Source organism: Mycteria americana, chromosome 9, assembly GCF_035582795.1.
Source record: "Mycteria americana isolate JAX WOST 10 ecotype Jacksonville Zoo and Gardens chromosome 9, USCA_MyAme_1.0, whole genome shotgun sequence".
Taxonomy (NCBI): Eukaryota; Metazoa; Chordata; class Aves; order Ciconiiformes; family Ciconiidae; genus Mycteria; species Mycteria americana.
The window spans coordinates 42,564,889-42,592,315 of NC_134373.1; the positions used below are offsets into that span (position 1 = coordinate 42,564,889).

The following is a 27,427-nucleotide window of genomic DNA, read 5'->3' on the forward strand; positions in this document are numbered from 1 at the left end:
GATCACCCCAACCATGCAAGGCGAGAATCTGGAATCGTCACCTCTGTTTATGATGGGGTGACAAAGAGTTTCCCAGCTACTCTAGAGAAAATCCATCATCCTGAGAGAATGCAAATCCAGAACGTAAAACGAAGGTGTGTCTTCCTTTGATTCCTAAGCCCCCGTCAAGAATGCTACAGGCACACGATGCGTCAGTAAGCATTGGCCACCACTGCGTTCTAGCTACTGGAGAGCAAATCTGCCCTCTAAAATCCTGTGGGATCACAAAGTGGATAGACAAGATGACTCATCGTTATACGTGACATGACACGCACCTTTTTTGTAGTTGGGTTAAGGCTGGATCGCTCACCGCCCAACACACAGACAAGGAGTTACTCTTTCGGGCACAAGAGACATCGTTTTAACAGGCAGCCTTCACGTGTGCAGATATTCCCAACTCCCTACTAGGGTCTGTCGCCACTTGTGAAACAAAGATGAAGTGAACCACCCAGTGTCTTGGAGGCCACAGAAAGTGGAAGTGGCCAGGATAACGAGAGGGAAAAAGAGTAAATGTAAGTTTACTTATGTGTAAACATAAGATGGCTGGTTGCAACATAAGCCATACCTGGGAAAAACCACCGCACTTCCATTATATGGACGTACTAAGCCCTACAAATTCAAGTGAAGGAGTAAGCAGCAAATTTCAGCAGGAAGCAGGTGTCAGAATACTGCTCCATGATTTTTCTTTCATTAACAGGAACAACTCGTTTTCTTAAAAACAAACAAAACCCAACACACACAACCTGTGCAGATTCAGGCAAAAGTATGCAGTATTTAACAATCCTAAAGCAAAATATTTTAAAGGGGTGAAAGCGAAGACATAAGACTCGAAACCCAAACACTTAGGTTTATAAGCAAGTCTGCTTTTTCTTTTTTAAGACTAGAAAACGTACAATTCCATTTCATATGCAAGTGTGCACAGAGCTCGTTTCTTGAAGATACTATCAGATAAACTGAGAAAGTCTTTGCATTAAATTGTTATTTCTTCAAACATTTATACATTTTGCAATACACCAGTTAAATACCAATATCTATGTGCATGCACTATAAATATATGCATGTACACATTAAAATGTTTAACAAAGACAGCAGATTCCCTAGCCAGTGAGCATCGTAAAGAGATACCAAAAATATATTAAAAAGTTAAATTCCTTACCTGCCTTTGTTAAATACAGACTTTTGAAACTGCCTCCCTTCTTTTCCCCACAAGTTCACATGATGCCCAGTGAAGCAGGCAAGCGGGAAGGCAGGTGCGCTGACTAGGTTATCCCATAACCAAAGATAAGCACCTTAAAAAGGTCAAACTAAGCTTTTTCTTTAAAACGTCTTTTCCATCCTTATCAGATGTATGAGCTAAGAAAGGGAAGGACATTTTAAACAACATTTTATTTCGTTTTGCTCTACTCCCCAAACGTACATCTCCAACATAAAAGCCTATGATTAAGGCTACGTACACTTTCACAATACTGACGACGCTTCAAACCATCCAACCATCTTCCCACGGAAAAGCCTGTATCCTTTGAAAGAGTAATTCTGAACAACTTCTCTATGGGACATCCATCCCAGCAGATACTACAGTAAGGAAAGAGAATCACATAGTGTCCTGATGCTTCTCTGCAACTCACCTGGGGACCATGCAAGGGAGTTATATTTTCAAGAAGTACTGCCCTGGAACTTCTGTGGGAACATGATCAAGGGGTCACTTACAGCTCTTCAAGTAGTGTAATCTGTTTTGTTCCCCCTCCCCATCCCAGTTCCATCCATTGCATACAGATATAGATACATTTCACGCTATCAGAGAGAAGCGTGCCTTCCCCTGAAAAACACTGAATACAGAGTATGCCTTGTTTTGCGAGGTTCCAGTGGGATTTTTAAAGATACTTTTGTGCCTCTTCTTTGGTTAAGGAAAAAAAAATGATGACATTTTTCCCTTTATGACAGCTAAAGGTACTTCTATTAAACTTGAATCATAGATGAACAGTACTGCAGAAAAAGAAAAGCAGTACCATAGGACAGCATGACATGCGCTTTTTGGAATCACCTAATCCAATGATGACTACAATAAAAAAAGAAAATCCATTTCATTTTAAACTCTTTGGCAAATTTTTACTGTTTGCCGACACTGTAATTTGAAGCTCAATCAATATGCCCCAATCCATTATGGCATCCTCCCTAACTGAAAAGCCATGTGAGAAACAAGTAATGGTCTTAAGAGAGAGTTTGCTTTATAAAGTTGTGGTGAGCCAACTGTCTGATGGACATTACAGTCATACAGATAACAAAGGAAAAGAACTTGTGACACGTTGGCGACGTCAAATATTAGTACTACCGTCAACATACTGATTCCGCTTTACACACTGGTCTGAACAGATTGCAATTAACCTAAAATTGAGGTATAAATATCCACAAATATGTACAGTACACATACAGGAAAATATTTTTGCATTTGTAACATCGGTAACCTTAAAAATACTGGAAAGTTGGTATCTATGCCATTGATTTGTTTGCTAATTTACTGGAATAATGAAGCCAACATCTTCAACTAGAGAGGAGTACAATGGAATAATAAAACTCAAAATTAAAAGCTCGTTCCTCTCACTTCATCTTCACCACGCTCAACATTGGACTGTTCTGAGTGGCTGTATCTTGAAAAGAAGGTTGATCACAGCTTTTAAACGCATCCTCGGAGGAAAACAAACAGGAAACCAAACTGGAGCCATCGACTGCATCTTTCTTTTTGCTGAATGGTCTTAATTTATATACACGTATGTGTGTGTGCATCTATGTAGAAAATAAAGTTGAAATCAGTTCAGTATAAATACATCTAACCCATTAATTCTGCCACTGTGAAGGTAATCATGGGTACAGCTCTTTTGGAGCAATGTCTGTGCAAAGAAGTCATTAAAAATCATCTGATCTTAAGTCTCGACATCATCCATTCGAGTCCTTGGCAGAGTCTGTAAACAAAATGGAGAATTTTAAGGAATACTTCTCAGGATAACTTCAAAAAAAATTCCATGGCACCAATTTAAATTCTTCCTAAGAACTCTGTAATTCTGACTGAAGGAGTAATTTCCAGAAACAATCCACTCGGAGCACAGTATTTCCTAGATCTTACTATGCAATCTACAGGTGAGAGACTTCAGATCCCAGCACTTCAAGACATACACTGAAGTTTTCTCTAATTACAATTATTCTTAATAAACCAGAAGAGATATTAGGTCATTTCCACCCCTGCCCTCATTAAGCCCAAATCATATAAAGTTTTATCACTGCGAGGTGAGACTGTGGATTTGAAGTGAAAGCTGGTTTTCAGATCACACTGATCCTAAGTCAGTATGCTCTGAGCCCCAAAATCTTTAAGTGTAAGATTACTATTGGCAGGGGAGGAATGTGTGTTAAAACCAACCGCCACAATAAAAATACCAAAATAATTCAAGAGTCCCCTCCTACAGACAAGAATAACTCTTACCCCTCTCCAGTTAGAGCACAGCATGCCTGAATGTGCCACTGGTGATCCTTAATTGAAGTCAGTTTCAGAAACTGAGATATTTCGGCTACTGTCATACACTCTTTAACATCTTGCTTGTTAGCAAAGATCAGCAAACCTGCTTTTTTTAAGTCCTAGGGAGAAAGAAATAAAAAGAAGATGATTACAGATCAGCCCTCAGAGGCAAAAGATGTGATACCAAAGTAGAGAACCTTAAGCCCTAGCAAAAAACCCCCAAAACCCTAACCTATAAAATGCTGCAGGCTGATTGACACGCAACTTGAGAAAATCCTTTGATCCAGCAGACCAAACGTCCAATTTTTGCCTAGGATGATCTGTAAAAGCACGTGCAATATTTTGTTGTGCTCCGTGAGGATGGGAGACACCCTGTATCTCTGTACGTGTGCAGTTGCAATAACGCCACACACCTCCAACAGGCAAGGCCTCCATTTAACCCTGACCTTGCAGGTCATTCCTGCCCGCGTATCCAAACCAACCACCGCATTCTCCTGAGCCTGGCTTTGTGTGTACACACCACACTTTTATGTATTACCATACCGTTAAGAGTGATTTTAGTACCAAATGAATAGACTGTGCAGCAGTTCTTACATGGGGCAACAGTGGGTTACCCCACCAGAACTTTTTAAGCACTGGTAAAACCTTGCCAAGCCTGATTGCAGTGAGCACCGGCAGCGTGCGTGCTGGCACCCAGCCTGGCACCACGGGTCATCAGAGCCAGAAGTATGCTCTGCCTGTGCAGCAGCCCTCTGCGAGGGAAATCCCATCCATTAGAAGCATTAAGATTGCCACTGACAGTGTAAAGCAAGCTGCAGTAATATTTTATTTAGAGGATACACAGAATTTGTAGAAAATCATCACTTACACTACTTTAGAATCAAAGGATGGACATCTGCATGAACAAGCACATTACAATAAACTTCTTCATAAGGCCCATGCAATATTTAAAACATCAGTACTAACAATTTTGAGAACAGTGACTCTAGGGCCAAGCTTATTTTATCCCAAGCTTAGAATTACACTACAGGCACATATTATTGAAAATCTGTCCCTCCAAAAGTAAAAAGGTCTTCCCAGGAAGCCAAGCCAACTCATTCACTTAAATGCCTATCAGGCCGACTAATTTTTTACAAGCAGTAAAATTACTTCCCAAACGATCTACTGGTCCAGAAAATAGTTAGAACTGACCTGGGCAACTCAATTTTGCCTTAACAGAAATTCAATTGAACTGGTTAGCAGAAAGAAAAGATTTTCAAGGACTGCAAGGAAAAGCTATTCTAAATAAATATTTGACTTTCGTTTCAGCTTATACGTATTGTTGTTCTCTTCAAATGTCATAGCACCCGGAGAGTTAGCAGAATATACTGACAACATCCTGTTGTAAAACAATGGGCACATTTACTGTTAGACGGGCGCTTTCAGAGCACAGAAATAGTCTCCCAACATGAACCAAGGGCATTCATGCTGCTTGGAGTTCCAGACTTCCCTCATTTCAAATTCAGTTCGTTAACAACTTCTGCATCTTCCTTTACAGATTACAAAACAGAAGATGCAATTTTGTGTTGCGACTGCAACAGACTGAAGAGTACATCTCTGAAATTCTAATTATGACAGCAGCAGACCCAATGGCAACAGTCTGCCCGTGCCACATGTAACACTTCACCACAACCAAGCAAGCCAGACCTACCTTATTAGAATTTATTTTATTAGAGTAAACATAATTTTAATTTAAATACCAAAAATTAGAAATTCAAGACACTAGGCAAAGCACTTGTTTTTTCTCAAATGCTTTAGACTACCCTGATCACTCAAAGAAAATACATGGGCAGTCTTTGCCCTTCCTGCAGTCACTTACTAAACAGTGGCTATAGTTTAAATATAGATGTAATATTTTGGGATATAATGCCATCAATTTTATGCACATCTTTGTATTCTGACACTTAAATTTGGAAGCTCAGTGTCCTCAGTGTCATCTCATACAAACTGATCCAGTTTGCATTAAATTTGTCTTATGAGTCCCAGCAGCAGTCAGGCTTATATAAACACGTCTTTAGTAAAAATCAGGGCTCTGGTCCTGCTGCACTGCACGGACAGATGAAGCCTTTGGGACATTCAGGTCATGCAATAGGTGCTCCTTGGCTTATGCGTCAGTCCCCTATTTCTGAAGCAGACCCAGACAGCTCAGTTTTACACCCAACACAGGGCTCAATTTTAAAGCGGGTCTTTACAAATTAGCAAATCATACTCTCATTCTGTAATTCCAAGTACATATAGAATGACAGCTACTATAGCCATAGGCAGTCCATTCCTTCAGTTCTATAGTGGTTGCTATGAGACATATTATTAAGGCTGTATCTGTTTCATTGTGAAAACAGAAAACATCAAGCAACCATGAAGCTATCAAAACCAGTAATTAAGTTGTTGGAAGAAACAATGTTTTTTTAAAACAATCTCATTCAGCTGTTAACGTGGACCGAAGTATAAAAACCACAGAAGTCATTTATAGGTCCTAACTTCTGTTTCACTGAAGCACTCAGAAGTTGAAAAGCTACTTTTGTGGGAGTTCTCTTGAGTAACTTGGTATTAATTTACAGCTTTATTGTGAGCCTCACAAAAGACAGAGCCTCTAGCAGCAACAAGACAGTTCTGACACAGTACTACCTGCAGCTGGGAGAACGTGACTGGTAATGTTTGCCATGGAGAGGCCTGTCTCCATTCTGGTCTGTCTCCAGCTAGCAGGCATAAGAGAGCTCTCACAAACAGCGTGTTAATCCGCCTCACTTAACATGTATCATCCAGATCTTACCCACAATAAATATTAAAACAAAGAAAACATAGGGTCTACTCACCTCATGTGCTAACATTTTATACAGTTCTTCTTTAGTCACAGAAATTCTCTCTCTGTCTGTGCTGTCCACAACAACTATCACAAACTTTAAAAAGTGAAAAGTTATTAGTCAGAGAACAAACTCTATCCTTCTGGCCACACACTTGTCAGCAGAACAGATTACTGTTCCCATCGCGCTATCCAGACAGTCAGCTGGATTATCAGGTATCACCCTATTCCAGGTACACTTCTCCCAGCCAGAGCGTGATTACCCGCAGCACTGGTATGGTTTACAAATTATGCTGTGGTTTGTATACAAAAGTAGCTCTGACACATCTTTTGCCTTTCCATTGCCCAATTTCAAGTGAAAAATTTATATTGAAAGCAAGTGTTTCTCTGTAATCCCAGATCTGTTTTTGTTCTTTGCTTAGCATAACTGAGGTAGCACACAGATCCCTCAAATAATTTGTTGCAGCCTTAAAAAGGTAAACTGTGTGCCAGCTTTCTCCCTCTACTTCAAATACTAACATGCAAATAGATATTTGCAAGGGATTTAAAAAACCCATAAGCTCCATGCTTCAAGAGCATACATGCAAATACACATCATAGCATCTTATAGGGAAGCACAGGAGAACAAAGTTAATTATTATAAAAAAAAAAATAAATCTTTTTTTTAAAACCACAATTGATACCACATAGGAAACCTTGACTTAAATCATTATTTTAATCAAGTTCAGTGTATGTGCTGCAACTTCATCGCTAAAGAGCTATTAAAATTCTTGGGGTCGTTAAGTAAATTGATCATGGGAGCTTGCAAGACAGAGCTCCCACAGTCTGGGAGGAAAACTTTTGGGCTTTCAGTCTTACTCCTGAGGGGTTACACAGGTTTTAGAGTACCTGTTACAGAGACAGAGCAGTCATGGCCCACAAGAGGGGACCCGTAAACATGGGGATCTGCAATACCAAGACAAACTGAGCACCTCCCCTCAGGCCGCAGATCCCCAGAAACAGAATCCTTACAAACAAGTTGTTTTTCATTGCAACTCCCTGTTACGCATCTGACGTAAGAAACATAGAAGCGAGTTGTACAACAGCTTGCTAAGGAGGATACGTCAAAAATCAAAACAGGAGTACCCTGAAGTAGCTACGGTAACATTCAAAGCGCGGTGAATGCGGCCCTCTGGAAGTGTGTCTGATACAGACAGATCTCTGGTACGCTGTATTCCCTTCACCAGCAACAGTTACACTAAGTCTTCCAGCAAGGCGTTCATTCTCACCTCAGTGTTTGTATAGTAGGTGTTCCATGAAGACCGAAGAGACTCCTGCCCTCCGATATCCCACATCAGAAAGCGCGTGTTGTTAACCACTATCTCTTCCACGTTACTCCCTATGGTGGGTGAGGTATGCACCACTTCATTCATGGAGCTGCAGAGGGAAGAGAGCGACTCAGTGAGAAACTGCAAAAACTAACAAGTTACCTGCACTATCAAGCATTTTAGGACTCCAAATTGACCTACTTCTATAAAAACTAAACCTGATGGTTATTCCAAGGTAGAAAGCTTAGTGGGGGAATTTTAGCAAACGCTCCTTATGCAGCAAACAGAGACCAGGTTTGACAGTGGAGGGCAAATAAAAATAATAAATAAAAACAGCAATAAAAAAGGACACAGTGAACTATATAATAAGCGAGTTATAAAGCTGAGAGAAGATTCATGAACAAAACTGTATTATAATTAAATCATAAAGCTGAGAGAATATTTGCTTCAGAAGCTGTTTTAAGCAGTCATCTTTTCTTTTTCCAGGCTGATTTTGGCACGCATGGGGGAGAGCAGTTGTTCTGCTTCAAGAATGTGGTTAAGCCACAAGATTTCCAAGGTTGCAGGAAAACAACAACTCATCATCCAGCTCCACCAAACGTACTGCATCTCGCTCTCCTTCCCGTACAGGGCACTACGGGCATACCTTCTTCACAATTCAGTTACTTTATCTCCAAACTTTCTTCTCTCTCCCTTCAGCACAGTCCAATAACTACTTTTTGGGAGACAAATGCAGACATTTAGTATTTAAAAAATATTGAGATACTTAGAGATACTGAGTGCAACTTTGTCATTAAGACAAGCAGTTTCACATCAATAGTGATAACCAAATGCGTACTCTGGATACTCCCGAAGTTCAAATTATTTAAACTCTACTGTATGGGATATACAAAAAAATTAAAGGAAAACGTCAACCATTTTCAAAGAACTGAATTATGTTTTCTTCTGATAATCTTGATATATTTTTTCATTTTATATGAACATTTTTTGAAGCTTTAGCAGACCTTTTAGTTACAGTGACAGCAATTTGAGAGTTGTAACGGTGCTGGAATATTTCTTGAAGAGGATAGAGAATGGAGGAGATAAAGGGATGGTCGGGTGTTCTGAAAAGGAATCCCAGCTACCCAGTGTCTTAGCAGCATGTAACAGAAACCTTCTCACCACACACACTTGAGGGAGGCTATATAAGGGAAAGAGAAGGATTGGAAGAAAGAACCATAAAATCAAATTAAGGATAACAATGATATAAGATGATGCCTGTGGCTGATGTCATATTTAAAAAACATGTTTTAGCAGAGTTCTTTTAATGCTTGGAAGAAACGTATCATGAATCTCCTTTCCTTGGCTGAACCTGCAGCCTTTCACATTCAAGCTGGTGGCATCTCGCAGTTTGCAATATGCTAGGTGGACTCTTCACTCCTCCCCACTGAAACAAGGTGAGCGTGAAGCTTAATGGCACTCCTAGACACCTGATCACAAAATCCTACTGCTACCTGAGGGGAGGGAGGAGATCCGAGTACGAGGACAAGAAGAAATGAAGTGTCTGTGGAGCTGTCGTGATCGGTTAGAAGAATCACCACTCCAACGTCTGCTGTGGCCCTCCATGACATCAAAGGAACGGCCAGTGCCCTAACCAACACTAGTTGCCCTGCTAGTTATCTCTGCCCATCTCTTCATAAGAGTCAAACATATTCATTCATGCTTAGAACAGTCATCTGCCACAAAGAAAAGGTGAGAGAAAAAAATGGGATATGCAAAGATGGAGGTAGGGTTTAAGGAGGGGTCGAGCAGGAAGAACAGAGGACAGTATGCCTACAGAGCTCAGTCAAAACAGCAAACAGGGGAAGGGGAATACAAGAGGAGAGAAGGGGAAGTCCTGTCGAGCTAAAACTGGTGTAAAGGAAGGAGGCATATAGAGATCCACTGTACAAAAGGGAAAAGAAAACACTGAGACTGCAGAAATAAGATGAGAAGAATCATGAGACATTTGTGGAGGAAGTGGAAAGACACAGGCAGCATTAAAATGCACCGAGGACGGCCCTCAGCTGCAGCAGTTACTAGTCTTAGAAATATTCTTCATTCTATTTATGCTTTTTAAAATCTCTCACTCCCGATTTAAATAACGACAACCACCTTCATCTTTTCACTTTCTCTGCAGAGTGTGCTAGGGCATAAGTGGCTGGAAACGCTGCATGAGTTTCACGTTTCAGAAAGGCAAAAGCAGATCATAATTTAACAAAACCCAAACATTTTAAGAAAGTATATTTTTAGTGTAGGATTGGACTAGTAGGGCCATATCACTTAACAGGAATTATTTCTGATACTGACTCAGGAACGCTTCCTAATACCAGACTACTCCACGTGAGAAATCTCAAATCTGTTCCTATTATAAACAGACCTTGAGTTGCCTGTCCCACCTAGAAGCTTCTGAGTCTGTGGACAAATTTATACCTTTTTATCAAAATGCAGCTGAGGACCAGAGATATGAAGCTCGTACAAGTCTCACGTAAACCAGCAGCAAGGTTAATGCAAGACAAACACAAGTCAATGCCACTATTAAAGGCAGAAGCTGCATGACAGCATGGGCTGCCACCAGCCGCAGAGCTGGGTTCAGCCAGCACTCAGCCTTCCTCCCGTACCACAAATGACATGACAGTACATCTTGGTACGCAGGACACAAATCGTGGCAGGGAGAAGACAGGCTTCGCTGCTTTGCTACTCCCAAAACAATTTGTTTAGTATTTACATGCTGCAGCATGGATCAGTTTAGCAGCATTGCCCTGTGGCCAACCCTCAATATAATCATGTTTTACGGAGCTGGCAAACAGCCTCCAGGGTAACACCAAAGGCAGTTGTGATTAAGTGGTAATAGCAATGTAATCTGATAGATAAAAGCTCTGAACAAAAACTTACTCATATACCAAGCAAAATGCAGACCCTTCCAAACTCTAAACACATGCTTTGACCCACTGCCACCTATACCGTTCAGCAATCTTCAGCGTAAAGCTCTCAAAGGAAAAACTAACAGGGAAAGCAGTGGCAACAAGTCAGAGTAATATATACAATGCACACCTTGAAATACATGAAACGTCATCTGCAGTTCATACTTACAATTGATAAAGAATGGTGGTTTTTCCTGCATTATCCAGACCAACAATGATTACTTTGTGCTCTGAAATAAAAATATCACTAGTAAATCACATAGTTAACACGATAACATAGCTATCACGATAACAACTGTGTTATGAAACAAAGTTAGTGTTACATTTTTGACCAATTTCCTAAGCAGACACTGCCAAACTTCAGGTGCCACATTTCACGGGCCATACCTAAAAGTTCGTTTGTCTGTGGAGGTGTACAAACCCGTGTACTGTTCTGAGCAGGTAAATGACTCTTGATTTTTCCCCGTCTGCACATCTACAGGAACAAATTCTGAGAGATTACACGTGGATTTTTTCCTTCTCTAAACCGCTAGAGCAATCTCACGCTGGAATCCTTTCCCAAGCTTCTAGACATTTTTGCAGATTGTAACAGATTGTACTCTCTATTCCCCCCCAACTACAGTAGTTCTCCAGAACACAGGCTTACACGTGTTAAATGTTCATTTCCAAGGCCATACTTTTATTATGGCCTGCAACATCTTAATCTCTTTGCAAAGAGTTGTTAAAAGCCACAACAACGCTGATTCGCACTGTAAGCAGGGCGATCCACACCTGTCTCCCTCAGTGTTCTCTTTTCCTTTCAGCAGGTTTGGAACCTGGAGAACAGATTTGCCTACGAATATTTTACAGCACGCATTCACCCAATTTAGTTTTAGATGAACCAACGAGTACTACACAAAACTACTCTGACACATATGCGAACACATTTTGGAGCTCGATGCCAGAATCGATTATTGTTTCTATTTAGCACTTTCTTTCCTGTACATCACAAAATTGAATCTGAATGCTACAGCTGGTGTTGTCAAGCACATTCAAATTTATGATTTCCAGGATGAGCAAGCGCTGCCTGCTCTCAGCTAGATTACACAACTTTTACTTGCACAAATAACCTTGGCTTCAACGGGACTATTCATGCAACTACAAGCTTTGTGAGAAGGGGCTTTCTTCCTCCCCTCCCCAGTGGTCCACAAGGGCAACAAAAAGCCATTATAAGTCTGCCCAAGCTTCAGACGACCAGCGATCAATTCCTTCTGTCAGCAAAGCACACTCACATTGATTTATCACAGAGGAGAGAGGGAGGGGATAGGGGTCAGGTAAGTGGGGTTTCTTGGTTTTGATTTTATCAATATTGTGTGGTTTTGCAGAGTTGTCTTATATACCATCAAAAATAAATTCCAGTTTTAATAACTTTGCATAACTGCACAATATTGTAAAAATATCTGCTTACCTGACCCCACATAACTAGGAACTTTTGTTTCTGGTGTGGTGTTGCCAGCATAGTGGATGTTAGGAAATCAGCTGGAACAGAAGATCTGAGGTGGGGCCGGACGCTACAAGACAAAAATATTTTGTTGGATTTGCACTAAGTGTTAATGGGCATATAATTGGGACATTCAACACGCATGTGGAAGCATATTTAAGTTCACTCAATATCAATTTAAAAGACCTTATAAACACGGATAAGAGCGTCAGCATGTGTTTTATAGGTAAAGTTACAACTCTCATTAACACCTCACTGTAAGGAGACGGGCGTTACAAAGCTGAAGTTATACGTAACATCTACTCCACAAATGAGCGATTTTGCCAGATACCGAGGCCGGTCACTTAGGACCATTAATAAAGCATACCCTGCAGACGACGAGACGAGACTACGCGCTGCAACGCCACACAGCCGTATTCTTTTGGCCCAGGTTAACAACTCAACGTCCACCTTTCAGGAAATAAGCTTTCCGGTGACTTAGAGGCGGGGGGGGGCGGGGGGGAGGTTAAAACCCCCCAACTTTTCTGGCCGCAGCGTGTCCTCCCGGGCCTCCCGAGGGAGGGAGGGAGGCTCCCGGGAGCGCCGCCGCCTCGCCCTTTAGCCCCGGGGGCCACGGCTGTGCCGGGGTACGAGGGCGGGCAGCCACCCGCTGCCCAGCGCGGCCGCACCGAGCCCTCCCGCCGCCGTCCGAGCGGCGAGGAGCCGCCGCCTCACCCCGCCGGGGATCGCCCTCAGGCCCGGCCCGTCCACAGGCCGCCGCCTCTACCTCCTCCCGCCGCCTATGCCCTCACCCTGATGGTTGAACAGCCTCCATATCCTGGTGAAGAGGATCCCCATCCTCAGCCGGGGCAGCTCCGGGCCTCGCCGGCTCCTCAGCGCCTACTGCGGGGTTAACCCGCTCCCGGAACGCGGGCGGCTCAGGGCCCGGCCCAGCGCCCGCTTTGCCGGCGGAAAGGCGGGCTAGGGCCTCGCCGGGCCTGCACACGTTCGGACATCGCCGCCCCGCTCCTCTCTCGCCTCACCGCCTGCCCGGGCCGGCCGCGGAGCGGGGAGAGCAACGCGCGGCGCTCCGACCAGCGACCCCGCGGCCACCGTAGAGCCGGGGGAGGCGGGGGCGGACGCGGCGCTGTGACGTACGGAGGCGGGGCCGCCGCCGCAGCCGCCATTACGCGACTCCGCCTCAGCGAGTGGCTCTCGCCGACGGGAGCCGCTCGCATTTAGGTCTTCCCGCCCAGAGATTTAAAAAAAACAGGTAATAACTAGGTTATACACACCTCTGTGTGATAGGCTAGACACGAGGTGTGGGATGTTTCCCCTCATTTGTCTTCTCCCTGAGCAAAGTACTGCTTTATTTAACAGAGAAACGCCGCGGTGCTTCCCTTTCGTTAAGCTGTCTAGCAGGGCTAATGCCCAGCACGTTTCAGCCTCAGGGCCTTTTTATTAATTTTACATGGGTCGGTCATGTTTTGTCTTTAAGTGACAGCGGTGGTGGATGCAACTTTAAGCAACGGGTATTTTCAGTGTTAGGATTTGTAACTTAAAGTATTCTCTAGGGAGCCAGAGGTAGATTGCACGGCCGTGGGACTGTATTGGGTTTGCGTGGCAAGGTTTTGGTAGCGGGGGGCTACAGGGGTGGCTTCTGTGAGAAGCTGCTAGAAGCTTCCCCCATGTCCTATAGAGCCAGTGCCAGTGGGCTCCAAGACAGACCCGCTCTTGGCCAAGGCCGAGCCCATCAGCGACAGTGGTAGCACCTCTGGGATAACGTGTTTAAGAAGGGGAAAAAAACCCTGCACAACTACAGCCGGAGAGAGGAGTTGAGAATATGTGAGAGGAACGACCCTGCAGACCCCAAGGTCAGTGGAGAAGGAGGGGAGGAGGTGCTCCAGGCGCCAGGGCAGAGATTCCCCTGCAGCCACAGTGCAGAGCATGGTGAGGCAGGCTGTCCCTGCAGCCCCTGGAGGCCCACGGTGGAGCAGATCTCCACTGCAGCCCCTGGAGGCCCACGGTGGAGCAGATCTCCACTGCAGCCCCTGGAGGCCCACGGTGGAGCAGATCTCCACTGCAGCCCCTGGAGGCCCACGGTGGAGCAGATCTCCACTGCAGCCCGTGGAGGTCCACAGTGGAGCAGATCTCCACTGCAGCCCATGGAGGCCCACGGTGGAGCAGATATCCACCTGCGGCCCGTGGAGGACCGCACACCGGAGCAGGTGGGTGCCCGAAGGAGGCTGTGGCCCCGTGGAGAGCCTGTGCTGGAGCAGGCTCCTGGCAGGACCTGTGGCCCTGTGGAGAGAGGAGCCCACGCTGGAGCAGGTTTGCTGGCAGGGCTTGTGACCCCGCGGGGGACCCACGCTGGAGCAGTCTGTTCCTGAAGGACTGCACCCTGAAGGGACCCACGCTGGAGCGGTTGGTGAAGAACTGCAGCCCGTGGGAAGGACCCACGCTGGAGCAGTTTGTGGAGGACTGTCTCCCGTGGGAGGGACCCCACGCTGGAGCAGGGAAGAGTGTGAGGAGTCCTCCCCTGAGGAGGAAGGAGCGGCAGAGACCAGCAGTGATGAACTGACCGCAGCCCCCATTCCCTGAACCCCTGTGCCGCCGAGGGGAGGAGGTGGAGAAATGGGAGTCAAGTTGAGCCCGGGAAGAAGGGAGGGGTGGGGGGAATGTGTTTCAAGATTTAGTTTTTATTTTCTCATTATCCTACTCTGATTTGATGGAGAATAAATTAAACTAATTTCCCCAAGTCGAATCTGGTTTGCCCATGATTTTGACAGTAATTGCTGAGTGATCTCCCTGTCCTTATGTCAACCCACAAGCTTTTTGTTGTATCCTCTCTCCCCGGTCCGGCTGAGGAGGGGAGTGACAGAGTGGCTTTGGTGGGCACTGGGCGTCCAGCCAGGGTCAACCCACAACAGGTTAAACCAAGCTGCCACACATATGTCTTAAACGATGATTTCACTACCAGAGGGGCCAGAGATGAAATCTCAACAATACTTTCCTAGTCCTAAAATATACCCTATATTCATTCATCTTGTAAAAACATCACTCCATTTTTGCAGCTGTTGGGTACAGGCAAGCTGTTGGTAGTCAGGGGGTGTTATGTGGCAGGACCAAGGGGCACCAGCTGCAGCTTTGTAGAAGTTGCTTCAGTAAGTCACAGGATCTATCAAAAAAACCTACATGGGGGAAAAAACGGCAATGCTCTTCTGTTTAAAGAATTAAAATAAATGGTTTAATTGAATTCTGCTACCCTCTCACGTAGTTGTGCAGCCTCCCTAACCCTGGAACGAGCCCACGGGTTTCGGGCTTGCTCTCTGTTCACACCAGGAGAACTAAGAATAGAAATGAATCGTATGCATCTGAAATTCTCAGCTGAGGTACGGCAGAAAGGGGGATAATTGTCGGCTGATGAATAATTAATTCCACCGCAGGCTGAATGCTGAACTTGCGGAAAGTGTAGCAGATCTGAGGAGCTGCTTCATTTACCTGCCAGCCACATGCCGTCCCAGTGCTGCAGCTCTGACACGGGGACGGACGGTTCCTGCTGTATGCTTTGATTTCCCTCGCCTTCCCCCGTCAGCTCCTCCGAAGCCACTGCACTCAGCCTGCAGCCATCCTTGCTTGTCCCAAGAGGAATACACCAATCTTGGTAACTCCAGCCGTTACAGAAGGATATTTGTGCATTGCACTTACATATGATAAAGCATCGCTACTTTTGCAAAATCATGCTGATTGTCATGTTTGAGGTTAAAAATGAACTATATAATTCTAAAACAGTGGGCCAAAACCTTCATATCAAACAGCCTTCATATTAAGAGACTTTTTTTTCCACAGACTGCTGGTAACTGTTTAGCAAACGAAGGTTTCACAGACTAGCTGGAAGGTGTCTGGGCTAACTGTTTTTTCCCTGCTATATTAGGTAGCTGGTAGTGCATCGCTACTGTTAGTGCTGGAAAAGGTGCAAAGCACGAACACCATGGACGACAATACATTACATCTAGTTATTTTAAACCTGGGTGACTACAGATCCCTTACTAGTGCTGTGCATGATTTGTTTTTATCCTATTAAAGTTGTAACATGCCAGTTTATTATCAGGATATTTATTCTCTTCAACTGTTAAGGACCATCTATTCCCCTTCACGGCAACAGAAAGCATGAAAGCCCACAGACAGAAGCAGCTCAGATTGCTACTGGCCTTGCTGCTTCGACAACGGGCCAATCTTGCAGCAGGGAAAATAAAAGCAAGAAGCCACTGTCAGAATAAAAGCTGTTAGGAGGCAAGCAGCAAAAACCTCTGAAATAAGAAAGGAGCGTGTCATACGGGAAGGGGGCCAGATACCATGTGGAAAGATGAAAGCAGCATAGCAGGCAGCGAGTAAGGCAGGGGGAGGCGGAACTGAGCGAGTCGGTGTGCCAGCCTGCAGAGGAGGGGGAAAATGGACCCAGCGGTAAGTGCCCGCGTGGACAGGGAAAAGGGAGGCCATGATCAGGTGAGGGGACAATGTGGCATGAAGAGCAAAGCCGGTACCACGGACTATCAATGACAGAAAGTTCTACTGTGTAATGCTGACAGTTCTGAGGAACACGAGCATGTCCAGAGGACTTCAGGACTTCAAGGACAGAGAGGCTTCTCCGTCCCCAGTAAGGCTTTCCATCTTAAGAGAAGCTTCCCCATCTCAATATGGAGGCTTCTCCATCCCAAGTGGGGACAGAGCATGGCTCCATGGCTGGCTCAGCTGCCACCTGGCCAAGCTTTCACATGAAAAGGAACTCGGTCGGCTTGCTGTGGTGATAAAGCCTACAAACTCCCAGCTTCAGAGGAGATGCCTTTTGAACTTAAAAAACAGGCTTTCCACCGGTTTCACTCTTTCACACGATCCCTTCCAAAGTTAAATTTACTTTTTCAGAACTGCAGGTGTGGGTGTTCTCTACCATGCTCACCCAGTGGTCTTTAAAACGAAGATGTGCCCATGTGGTGGGTTGACCCTGGCTGGACGCCCGGTGCCCACCAAAGCCACTCTGTCACTCCCCTCCTCAGCCGGACTGGGGAGAACAACGAAAGGCTCGTGGGTTGAGATAAGGACAGGGCGATCAGTCAGCAATTACTGTCATGGGCAAAACAGATTCGACTTGGGGAAATTAGTTTAATTTATTCTCCATCAAATCAAAGTAGGATAATGAGAAAATAAAAACTAAATCTTGAAACATCTCCTCCCCACCCCTCCCTTCTTCCCGGGCTCGACTCCCGTTTCTCCACCTCCTCCCCTCAGCGGCGCAGGGGTTCGGGGAATGGGGGCTGTGGTCAGTTCATCACTGCTGGTCTCTGCCGCTCCTTCCTCCTCAGGGGAGGACTCCTCACACTCTTCCCTGCTCCAGCCTGGGGTCCCTCCCACGGGAGACAGTCCTCCACGAACTGCTCCAGCGTGGGTCCTTCCCACGGGCTGCAGTTCTTCACCAACCGCTCCAGTGTGGGTCCCTTCCATGGGGTGCAGTCCTTCAGGAACAGACTGCTCCAGCGTGGGTCCCCCGCGGGGTCACAAGCCCTGCCAGCAAACCTGCTCCAGCGTGGGCTCCTCTCTCCACAGGGCCACAGGTCCTGCCAGGAGCCTGCTCCAGCACAGGCTCTCCACGGGGCCACAGCCTCCTTCGGGCACCCACCTGCTCCGGCATGGGGTCCTCCACGGGCCGCAGGTGGAGATCTGCTCCACCGTGGGCCTCCACGGGCTGCAGGGACAGCCTGCCTCACCATGCTCTGCACTGTGGCTGCAGGGGAATCTCTGCCCTGGCGCCTGGAGCACCTCCTCCCCTCCTTCTCCACTGACCTTGGGGTCTGCAGGGTCGTTCCTCTCACATATTCTCACTCCCCTCTCCGGCTGCAGTTGTGCAGGGTTTTTTCCCCTTCTTAAACACGTTATCCCAGAGGTGCTACCACCATTGCTGATGGGCTCGGCCTTGGCCAAGAGCGGGTCCATCTTGGAGCCGGCTGGCACTGGCTCTATTGGACATGGGGGAAGCTTCTAGCAGCTTCTCACAGAAGCCACCCCTGTAGCCCCCCGCTACCAAAACCTTGCCATGCAAACCCCACACACCTGTATTGTAGCACTGCTTTTTTACATGCTAACGCTAACGTTGGGCTCCCCATTGCTGGGGGAAGCGTTCTAAGCAGCACTCAAATGGACATGGCTTATCGTGAACACAGTTACAGAGTTTCCTCCTGGAAATTTGAAAAGCCTTTTTCAGGTTGTGTATGTTTTGTTCCAAGCAACAGCAAGGCAGGCAGTGGGTCATCGAGCATTTCTGTGCTGCAGAAGCCCATCGTCTGCCTACGGTAGGATTTCACCAGTGGAGGGGAAAATAATTCTACACAGAAGAACCCAAACATGTGGAGAAGGCAGACAAGATACGTGGCTTATGAACTTTGAACTTCTAGAATCATAGGAAAACACACAAAATAATGTATTTTTGCTATGTTATATTTATTGAAAGACCTTCAGCTCTTTATTAACAGCTTAGATTAAAACTCGCATGCTTATATCCGATTTTGAACACTTAGGCAAGATAATTCAATTACACAGAATTTTAAAAGCCCTGCACATGCATTAGATACGCAAAAGCCAACGTTAATTCACATGCAACATGCAGCTTACCTGGTAAATGCATCTGTGTCCTTCCAAGGCATACTCCCGACAGAAACGCTGAGGAAGCAAGCGCACTGTCCAACTGGTTATCACAGGCACCACCAGGCCCGGAGAGATGCGAGAGGAACGTCCCAATGGGTGAAATGTGCCCGAGCCCGGCCGATGGCCACCACCGCTCTCCCCTCCGGCACGAACCCCAGAAGGGCAGGAGCACAGGGAACCCAGCAACGCCCTTACTGCTCTGGTGGGCTCAGCACGGCCCTGTGCTGCCGCGCAGCCGCTTTGGTCCCCTGCTGCCGTACCGAGGAGTCTGAAAGCACCGTACTGCCCGGTTTTTTGATGATGACAGCATCTCTGTTAGGTTGCTGGCTCCTGATATTCTCTCGTTGGAAGAGGTAGCATGGAACTCTCTGCTAGAGGTAGCATCTTTCCCTCCTTTCTTGTTTTCAAGATACTATAAACTGTATTTAATTTTCTTTTAATTATTCATTCAATCCTGAATACCTCACATCATTCCGATACTTGTTTCTGTCTAGGAACCAATTTTAAATTAATACGAGATCATACTGAGGACCAGACCCAAAGACCATTAACATTCAGGAAAATCCTTCAACTGAGCAATTGGCTGAAAGTATTTTACTTCCCGATGGAATAGTGAGATATTATATGTATTTATGTACCTCTGAGTTGCAGCTATTTAAGAGCAGATAGATTTAAAAATAAGCATCGTTCATTTCACAGACCAGATGCATCTTCTTCTTCGGAGTCTCATTAATTTTTACTAAAAATGCTAACACGTGAAGCTGCTGCCAAAAGCTATCAATAAACAATAAATTCAAACAATAAAAATACCGCAATGCTCTGAATGGTTTTCTCAAGTGACTCTTCTGAGCTTTTTCCCAATCTTGACTGCAGAATACAAAGAGACTTAAAAGACTTCCAAACAGTTTGTAGTTTTTTCATTTATTGTAGAAAAGTTATTGTAATGCAGTTCATTTTTGTACATCTAAATTCCATAAAACAAATCCATAGAAATGAGGATACTATCAGCATGCAGTCTGCATTTTCTTTTTTAAATGATTCTGGTCACAAAAATAACAACACTTTTTTTTTTTTCTTTGAAAGCCACTAAAAGCAGAGGGAGAGCAAAGCATGCAACACTGTACACATTTGCATAGTATATGTTACCCAGCATGCCTTGTAGAATGCTACACATACAGTATCTATAGAAGTAAAAACAGAAAGGGGCAAATCAGCAGAAAACACAAATTTGTGGGTTGTTTTTTTTTTTTGTTTTTTTTTTTTTTTTAGTAAAGGCAGTAATGTCTTTACCAGTGTGACTCTGAACTGGCTCCCAGTGAGGCTGGAGGTAACACTGCCAAGCTATCACTGGGAACCAGTTTGGGTGAGAAACAGAGATTTTCTGGGATCTGAGAAGCCCAAGGTCCGTAGTTTGCAGTTCGAATGACTGCTTTCCTCCTCTTTCCTCACCCCTCTCTTTCTCACGCGTACAGACAATTTGCACTTTGCTTGATTCTCTTCCTATGCCGCTCGTGTACAACCTCACTGACTTTCTCTCTGTGCATGAGAAGAGAATCGGCCGGGTTTCACGTGTAAATACACCTTGGGCCTAAGCATGCATTCCTTACACTTACTTTACGTTTTAAATTCTCAGCAATATCAGTGGAAGTTTTGGGTGGACTCGTCCACAGCTCTTACGGTGTAACATTCTTCTCTCCCCCACCTCCCCGTCCCCATACACGAAAGCAAGTAGTTCTGTAGCCCCAAGAACTTATTTACTGGGAGTGTTTCATTCCAGACCTTGGGCTACTAGGGTAGTTGTGATATATTCATCGGTCATATGCCAAAATCTACACATTGGCCAAAATTCAAAGTTATTCATGTCATTTCAGCTTTGAGGAGGAAATTAGCAGAAATGAATGCAGTGGACTTTCTAATTTTAAAAGGTTCTCTTTTTTTCATTAATTAGCATGGAAGGAATACAAGTTATTGAAAAATCAATCACATAGGCAAAGTGCAAGGCTGAGAAGTAAATTGCTGAAGTATCAGGCAGCAAGTTAAACTGATCAAAAATGCAATAAATCCATTGATGCTGGATCAAAATATCTACCCCTTTTTTTTCAAAAATACAATGCCAAATGCAATAGTGGAATTATTGTAAATTTGTGCTATTACAAATGTGCTTCTTTTTCCTTTCTCTGTTTTTACATCATTGGCAAAATAGATTATTCTGTACTGTACAATACATTTTTCTCACTATATGGATTTTCTACTGCTTATACAGAGTAGAGTTAATATCAAAGGGGACTGTGGCGTTAAATTTAATTACATTTTGTTTTTCAGGAAGTATTCATAAGGCATGTGATAATCAGTATGTGACATTTATGGTCAGACCTTGCAAATACTGACTCTCGGAGAAGACAGTAGTAAACACTGTGCCCAGCAGTAGGTGTCTGTAAGATCCAGTCCAGACAGTAACTCGCTGCCAAGAAATGTGAGGGGAAAAGGCAGGTCTACTAGACATCACCCAGACCAAGGCAATGCTGCTCCCAGTTTCACCGCTTTCAAAGGAACAAGGCAATGACACACTCTTAGTAACATTTTTAAATGATTTTTGCCTTCTCTCCAAATTCTCTATATGGATTCAGTTACAATATTTCTCTTGACTTCTTAAACGGATTCCACAAATAATGAAAGAGATCTTAACACAAACTTCAATACTAAGTAGCATTTTCACTCTTTCTCCAAGTTAATTCCTTACATATATTTTACAACATTATTAAAGTGTCCCTTTAGTTTTAAAGGCATACCTTTATTTTTCTATATAAAATAAATTGGACTTGAGTAACAATCTTTACAAAGGTTATTCAAATGATGACTCTTCAAATAATATACTCTCTTTTGGCATAATTTTAAAGATAGTGGGAACTTAATTCCCCCAGAGTTAAAAGTGGCTACATTACAGTACGTCGCAGTCTTGTTACTCTTTGTAGAACCACTATTTGAAGGAATGAGGGGCAGCTGCAACAAAATACATGACAGCAGAACCCCATGTATCCAAACTTGTATTCATACCACTTGGGGTAACACAACCCCATTTTAAAATACAGATTTTTAGGAGCAAAACGAGATCTGTATAAATGGTCTTTTACAAAATATGCATTTGATTTTTTTTCTTTTGTGGTCTCCAATTATTTTTGCTTTAAAAAAATGAAGACCATGGAATCAAGGACAGGCTTCATAAGCACTGAACTTGGAAAACAAAATATATCAGAGGACACATTTAATACATTCTTGAAGAAAAAATGACTCATGAAAGCCCTAACTTACCCAAATCAGTATACTATGAAGTAATAGTATTAGCAATATTATTTTGAGAATGGTAATGTCAGTAAAGATAGGAGATTCTGGAGCGTTTCAGAGAAGTCTACGGTACTGAGACCAAGCTGAATTCAGCAGATTTGCAGTCAAACTGAACTTGAAGTTCCGGGTCTATGCACATCCAGAGGAACCACCGTCATCTTGTTACTCCTACAGCTACCCTTCCTCCTTTTTGTAATTGTCACTCTCTTAAGGACGTATTAAACATTATTTTAAAAGCAAGGAGCACAAAAGATTAAACCCCCAAATATCAACTTCAGAAGCAGCTTTCAAACCTGGAGAAAACACAGTAAAACGTTTTTCTATTTGCAGCAAACCCAACACTCCGAGTACGATCACTGGCAACTGTGTCTGCTGAGCCACAGAGCTACCGCCAATCCCAAGCACACTGAATTGACCGGGGTCCATCAGAGTTAAGCCAAACAGACATGGTATTGGAAGCAGGCTGAGGGCCCAGCAGCTGAGAAGAGGGTGATCAGCAAGAGGTAGCAGCACTCGCTTCAGAAACTGCTCTTGCTCATCACGTACAAAATCGGGGTGCCACCTATTTCCATGGCAAGATGATTTTTCAGGATAACACCTAGGTGTCGGGCCATACTGCGCTATCAGTTCTCAAGCAGAGGAACTGATTTTTGCCAGACCGACCTGTTTAGAAAATGATCATCTAATTTGGCCCACTGTTTATGAACCAAAATTTGATATAGAACAGCTTTAGTTGCATTCCTTTAAACATAATTTCATAATATACTCAGTTAGAAAACATAATTGGTTGTGAGTTGCACATCCCATGGGATAAATGTTCATCTATGGAACTAGTAAAAGAACCTGTATATCTGTTAAATACAACTTGCCAAAGAGAAAGTATTTCAAATTAAAAGTTTAACAATTGTCTTTCAAGTGGCTTCAAGATTTTTCAAATACTTCGTTAATTCATTCACAAACATATGAATGCACTGACATATATTATCTTTAGATATTAAGACTGTTGTTATCACCTGTATTGGCTAAATTCTCATTAATCCAAAAGTGTCCTAATGAAAAACTCTGATAACAACAACAAGAACAACAAAAAAGTTTTTATAAACATTTCTAAAAATCCTCTGTATAAGCCAGAGCTTAGGAACAGAGCTCTGCTCTTTAATAATACTTTAATAACAAGAAGAAATGGGATGAGGACTGGAAAATTAGGCTTACTCGTATTCATTCAGGAATACATGAACTTCACAATTTTATATAGCGCCATTGCATAATAAATCACAATACAGCTGGCTAGCATTGCTGAAGTTCTAATACAAATACTATGAGTTAACGTGTCCTGATCAACATTGCAGCTTTTACTGATTACCGTGTTTCCTAAAAATAATTTACTTCTTAAAATAAAGAGTTCCCATAGCTTGTATCTAGAATAAATTAATAATCTATTAGCATGTTCGGCATATTTGTACTTCAAGATATATCTATCTTCAAAGAATAAAAAACCCAGCAAGCAAGGAGACCTGCTGGATCACTTATAACTGATTTCTTATATTAAAATGGAACGGGCAGTGGGAGAGGAGAGGGTAAACTAATTACGTACAAGACTAAAGTAAACTTAAACCCACATAATAAAGGAACTCAGTGTGTTCGTTCAAGACAATACATGACTTCCCTCACAAGCTTGTTTTTATTAGAACAAAGAAAGGAGTTTTGGCACTTCAGATGCTGCAGGTGATGGAATTTGTGCATGTGTGTTGGGTGGATCTTTCCCTTTACTAGCATGACATGGAAGACTTAAAAACGAGGCTCCAAAAGGCTCTAGAAATAAATGACATTTTTGTCTAGGAAATGATAAAGCAAGTAACCTTGTTTACTAGAAAATATATGTAGGTGCTTTGCAGCTACCTGCCATTAAAATGCAACTATCTTCAAGCAGTTAAATGATCTGATCCCTAATGCTACTACAGAATAAAGATAAACAGCTGTCTAATCTAGGTTTATACATCTCAGTGCATCCTTTGCAATTAATACTTTAATGCACACAAACAAGAAACTTATTAAAGCTTATAGAAAAAATGTTTTGCCTAATGCCTTCTTTCTCATGCAGGTATGTGTGCTGTACATGTAACAAAGATTTGTAGAAATTACTGGCGAATGCTCCACTGTGCTATAGCAGAAAATATTAGAGAAGGCAGCTGAAGCTACCGTTCCCAGACCAGATCTTGCAGTGCTTTCTCAGCCTAAATGCTCTTTTGGAATCTGCCGGCATTCAGCCTGAGAAAACCAAGCGGGATCAGGTCTGTCATATCCATTCTTAACTCTGTTACTCCAATGGATGCAGATATTTTCATTTTTTTCTTGGTAACTGGCCCATTCAAATCATCTAGTGGTGCTGAAGGCTGCCTTTTAGGCAGTGAAGTTGTTTAAAAAATTCATCATGCATCCGCAATCTTTTAATGCTGCTAGAGATGTACATCATTTTTGGTTGTACCAGATAGGAGATGAATTACTTTTCTCATTGTTAACGTCAAGAAGATAACCAGACTCAACGGTGGTAGAAAATACCAGTGATCTTTGCTAACTGGTCCAGAAAGTAGAAGAAACCGCAATATTCAGGAAATTAATTTAGTGCTACATGCTTTTAAAGCCTACTTTTAGCAGGCTTTGGGAAGAAAATAAGCAAATATAAAAGTTAATGATCCTCATTTTTGAAAAAATAGTTTTGACATGAACCTGCATTAAAAAAAAATGCATGTTCAGCATAGTTCTGTCAATTTTAGAAAATACGTGCAGTGGGGAATTTCAGGAGTCTCTGCTTAAAGACATTAGTGGGTTGTACAAAACGGTCAATTATAGCAAACTTTTCAACCACATTGGATCTAAGGCTTCACTGATCATGTAAGACATAAGGTCCAATCACATAAATTTATCTATTTAAAGAAACTGAAGACTCAGTAGGTGAAAAGAAGTGATTGTGAGGAAGTAAGGCAGCAGTATCTCCAAAGATTTATCATAGTTCTTTGAATGAAAAATGTCAGCTCTACAACTTCACTGTGAGCAGATTTTTTTTTGATACTCTATTTTTATTGCAAGCTACGTCCAACCAATATGTTATTTTAAATGTTCATCATTTACGAGTATTTAACCCTGCCCCCTTCCCTCAGATTTCGTTACTGAAATTTCAACTGATCTTCTGGAGAGTTCTTGTGCGATGCTGGAATTTTCAGACATTCAAAGATGGATTTTTGAAAGATGTAATGTATAGGTAGGTACTCAGATGTACTGGAATGTCGGTACTCTACATACTGGGTAAGAAGAGTGTATTGTTTTCCATTTAAAAAGGCAGAATACTAAAAATGGGAGAAAAAATATTATGTATCTATCCACTAATGTTCCATTTGGGGACTACTAGCTGTATTCAGGTAAACGAGAGGAAAAAAAAAAGACTATTCTCAGCCTCTAACCATACAAACTATTAGTAAGTTTGATCATTTTCCTGTTTCTATTTCCCCTGATCCTGTCATAGTTCATCACTGCTGACCGCAACAAAAATGTCAGTACTGGCTAAACAAAAGAAATCATTTTGCTGCAACATTCATGCCAGGTCTAAAAATAATTTCAAACTGGAAAGTATTTTGTAACTGCTGCAATAATTTGTGATATTTGGCACTCTCAATAGTTTACATTTGGTTTGTCTGAAAAAGCCATTCTGGAAATAAGCAGTTAGAATAAATCCTTTTATTCTAACTCTAAATGTAAATTGAGCTTCCAGCAAACAAATACTGTAGCTGACTTTCTGGCTTCTAGTGGTTTGTAATTTTCAGATTTTTCATTTCTATTTTTTTTTCAATTGATTGCAACATGCTCAAGTCGACTTTCCAGTCAATTCACCCAAATTCCAACAGGAATTGGTTTATAAATTGGTTCCAACTGGAACTGGTCATTTGGAATTTCCAGCACCGGAAATTATTTTATAAGTGCCTTGATAAGTACCCTAAATTACAAACGGATGTGTCTAATATCTAACGACAAGAAAAAGTATGGCTATAAATGCAAATGCTGTACTAAAAAAAAAAAAAAATCCAAAAAAACCAACCTATATGATCGGGCATAAACATAAGGGCATGGTAACTTTTTTTTGCCCCCTACTTAACATCAAATGACAGCAGAGTGCAACTTCAGTATAACCGCGTTACATCTGCCAAATTAAGATGATTTTTTTTTTCCCCCCTAACTACGTTATGGCAAGTTATCAACTGATGAATACTGTTTTTCCCCAGGTTCTTGAACTCAAAGCCTATGTCGTGAATCATGGCTATATCCTCCAGGGGATCCTCGGTTCCTATGGGGTTTGTAAGTGTCCTGGTACGAGTCAGAGTATTCTTCTTCCACTAGAGGATAGTGATCTCGGCTGTGTTGGGAACTGGAAGACAAGCGGTTCCTGCTCTTCCGAGCCCTTTCATTGTGATAATTTTCATCTGAGGTCATTAGACTTCGTCGCTCAATTGGAGAGTTCTCTGTAGAATGGCTGCTGTGCCTCATACGCTGGCTCTACGAGTGCCAAAGAATCCAAGCATTAATACAGACAAAGAGCATTTTACATTTTTTAGCTTGTTTTGAGACTTATTCTGAGGTCTTTCAGAATCCATCCACTTTTGTGTTATTCATTTTATATTAAAGTCTGTATGCTACAGGAATGGGTTACAAGGATAGTCTGGTTCCTAGAGCTGAAAGCAGACCAAACGCAGTATTGCAATGGGTACCTTATGGTATTCACTTTGTTCAATATTACAGGCCATTTAGCATGAAAAGTGAGCTGATGTATTCAGCATTTATCACTTTTCTCTGATCATGAACATAACATTCATGCTTCTGTTCTGCTTAGAAAATTTTGAGCATTGATTTCTATGGTTTTAGAAAACATCTGAAGATGTTTGTTCGGGGTTTTGTTTTGGGGTTTTTTTTGGTTTTTTTTTGTTTGTTTGTTTGTTTTTTTTTAAAGGGTGCAGCTCTGAGCCCTATTTAAAAACCTTCATATGACCAAACAAATGATGGACTGTTAACCAGGCAGCTATGGGGTGGCTAAAATGATTAGACATTAACAAGTTCTTTCAACTAAAACATAATAAATATTTTAAATATGTTGACAGGAAATCCTTTTCTAAGATAATTTATTAATTAAAGGTTTAGCCTTTGCTATCCTCACGTTCCCATAATGATAATGTGCTACATTTGTCACATGAACAAAATTAGTTCATATTTTTTCCCAGTAAACTGGCACGACGAAGAAACAGCCTAAGAAAA

The 27,427-nt window shown here is 42.8% G+C and overlaps 2 protein-coding genes and 1 long non-coding RNA gene across 9 annotated transcripts in view; 1 reads left to right on the forward strand and 2 right to left on the reverse strand.

Annotated features, from left to right (window-relative positions):
• Positions 1-1,406: 1,406 nt before the first annotated feature.
• On the reverse strand, positions 1,407-13,225 carry ARL5A (ARF like GTPase 5A). 2 transcript variants are annotated; one of them, XM_075512700.1, is made up of 7 exons: positions 12,904-13,225; positions 12,080-12,182; positions 10,802-10,862; positions 7,652-7,799; positions 6,397-6,480; positions 3,512-3,663; positions 1,407-2,996 (listed from the first exon to the last, which is right to left on the reverse strand). In XM_075512700.1, the coding sequence occupies exons 4-7, from the start codon at positions 7,793-7,795 to the stop codon at positions 2,948-2,950; spliced, it is 429 nt and encodes a 142-aa protein (XP_075368815.1). In that variant the 5' UTR covers positions 7,796-7,799; positions 10,802-10,862; positions 12,080-12,182; positions 12,904-13,225; the 3' UTR covers positions 1,407-2,947. The 2 variants fall into 2 exon arrangements, with proteins under 2 accessions (XP_075368815.1, XP_075368814.1); XM_075512699.1 differs by lacking the exon at positions 12,080-12,182.
• Positions 13,226-13,344: 119 nt separating this feature from the next.
• On the forward strand, positions 13,345-26,532 carry LOC142414308 (uncharacterized). Its single transcript, XR_012777009.1, has 4 exons — positions 13,345-13,364; positions 22,460-22,632; positions 25,288-25,388; positions 26,404-26,532. It is a non-coding gene; the product is annotated as an uncharacterized LOC142414308 (long non-coding RNA).
• Positions 26,353-27,427, reverse strand: part of CACNB4 (calcium voltage-gated channel auxiliary subunit beta 4) — a 107,805-nt gene continuing 106,730 nt past the window's right edge. For 4 of the 6 annotated variants that reach the window (XM_075511389.1, XM_075511387.1, XM_075511388.1 and 1 more), the window contains one exon: positions 26,353-26,674. In XM_075511389.1, coding sequence (XP_075367504.1) covers positions 26,414-26,674 — 261 coding nt within the window. In that variant the 3' untranslated portion in view covers positions 26,353-26,413. The remainder of the gene's footprint in view (positions 26,675-27,427) is intronic. The other 2 variants (XM_075511390.1, XR_012777007.1) reach the window with 2 other exon arrangements.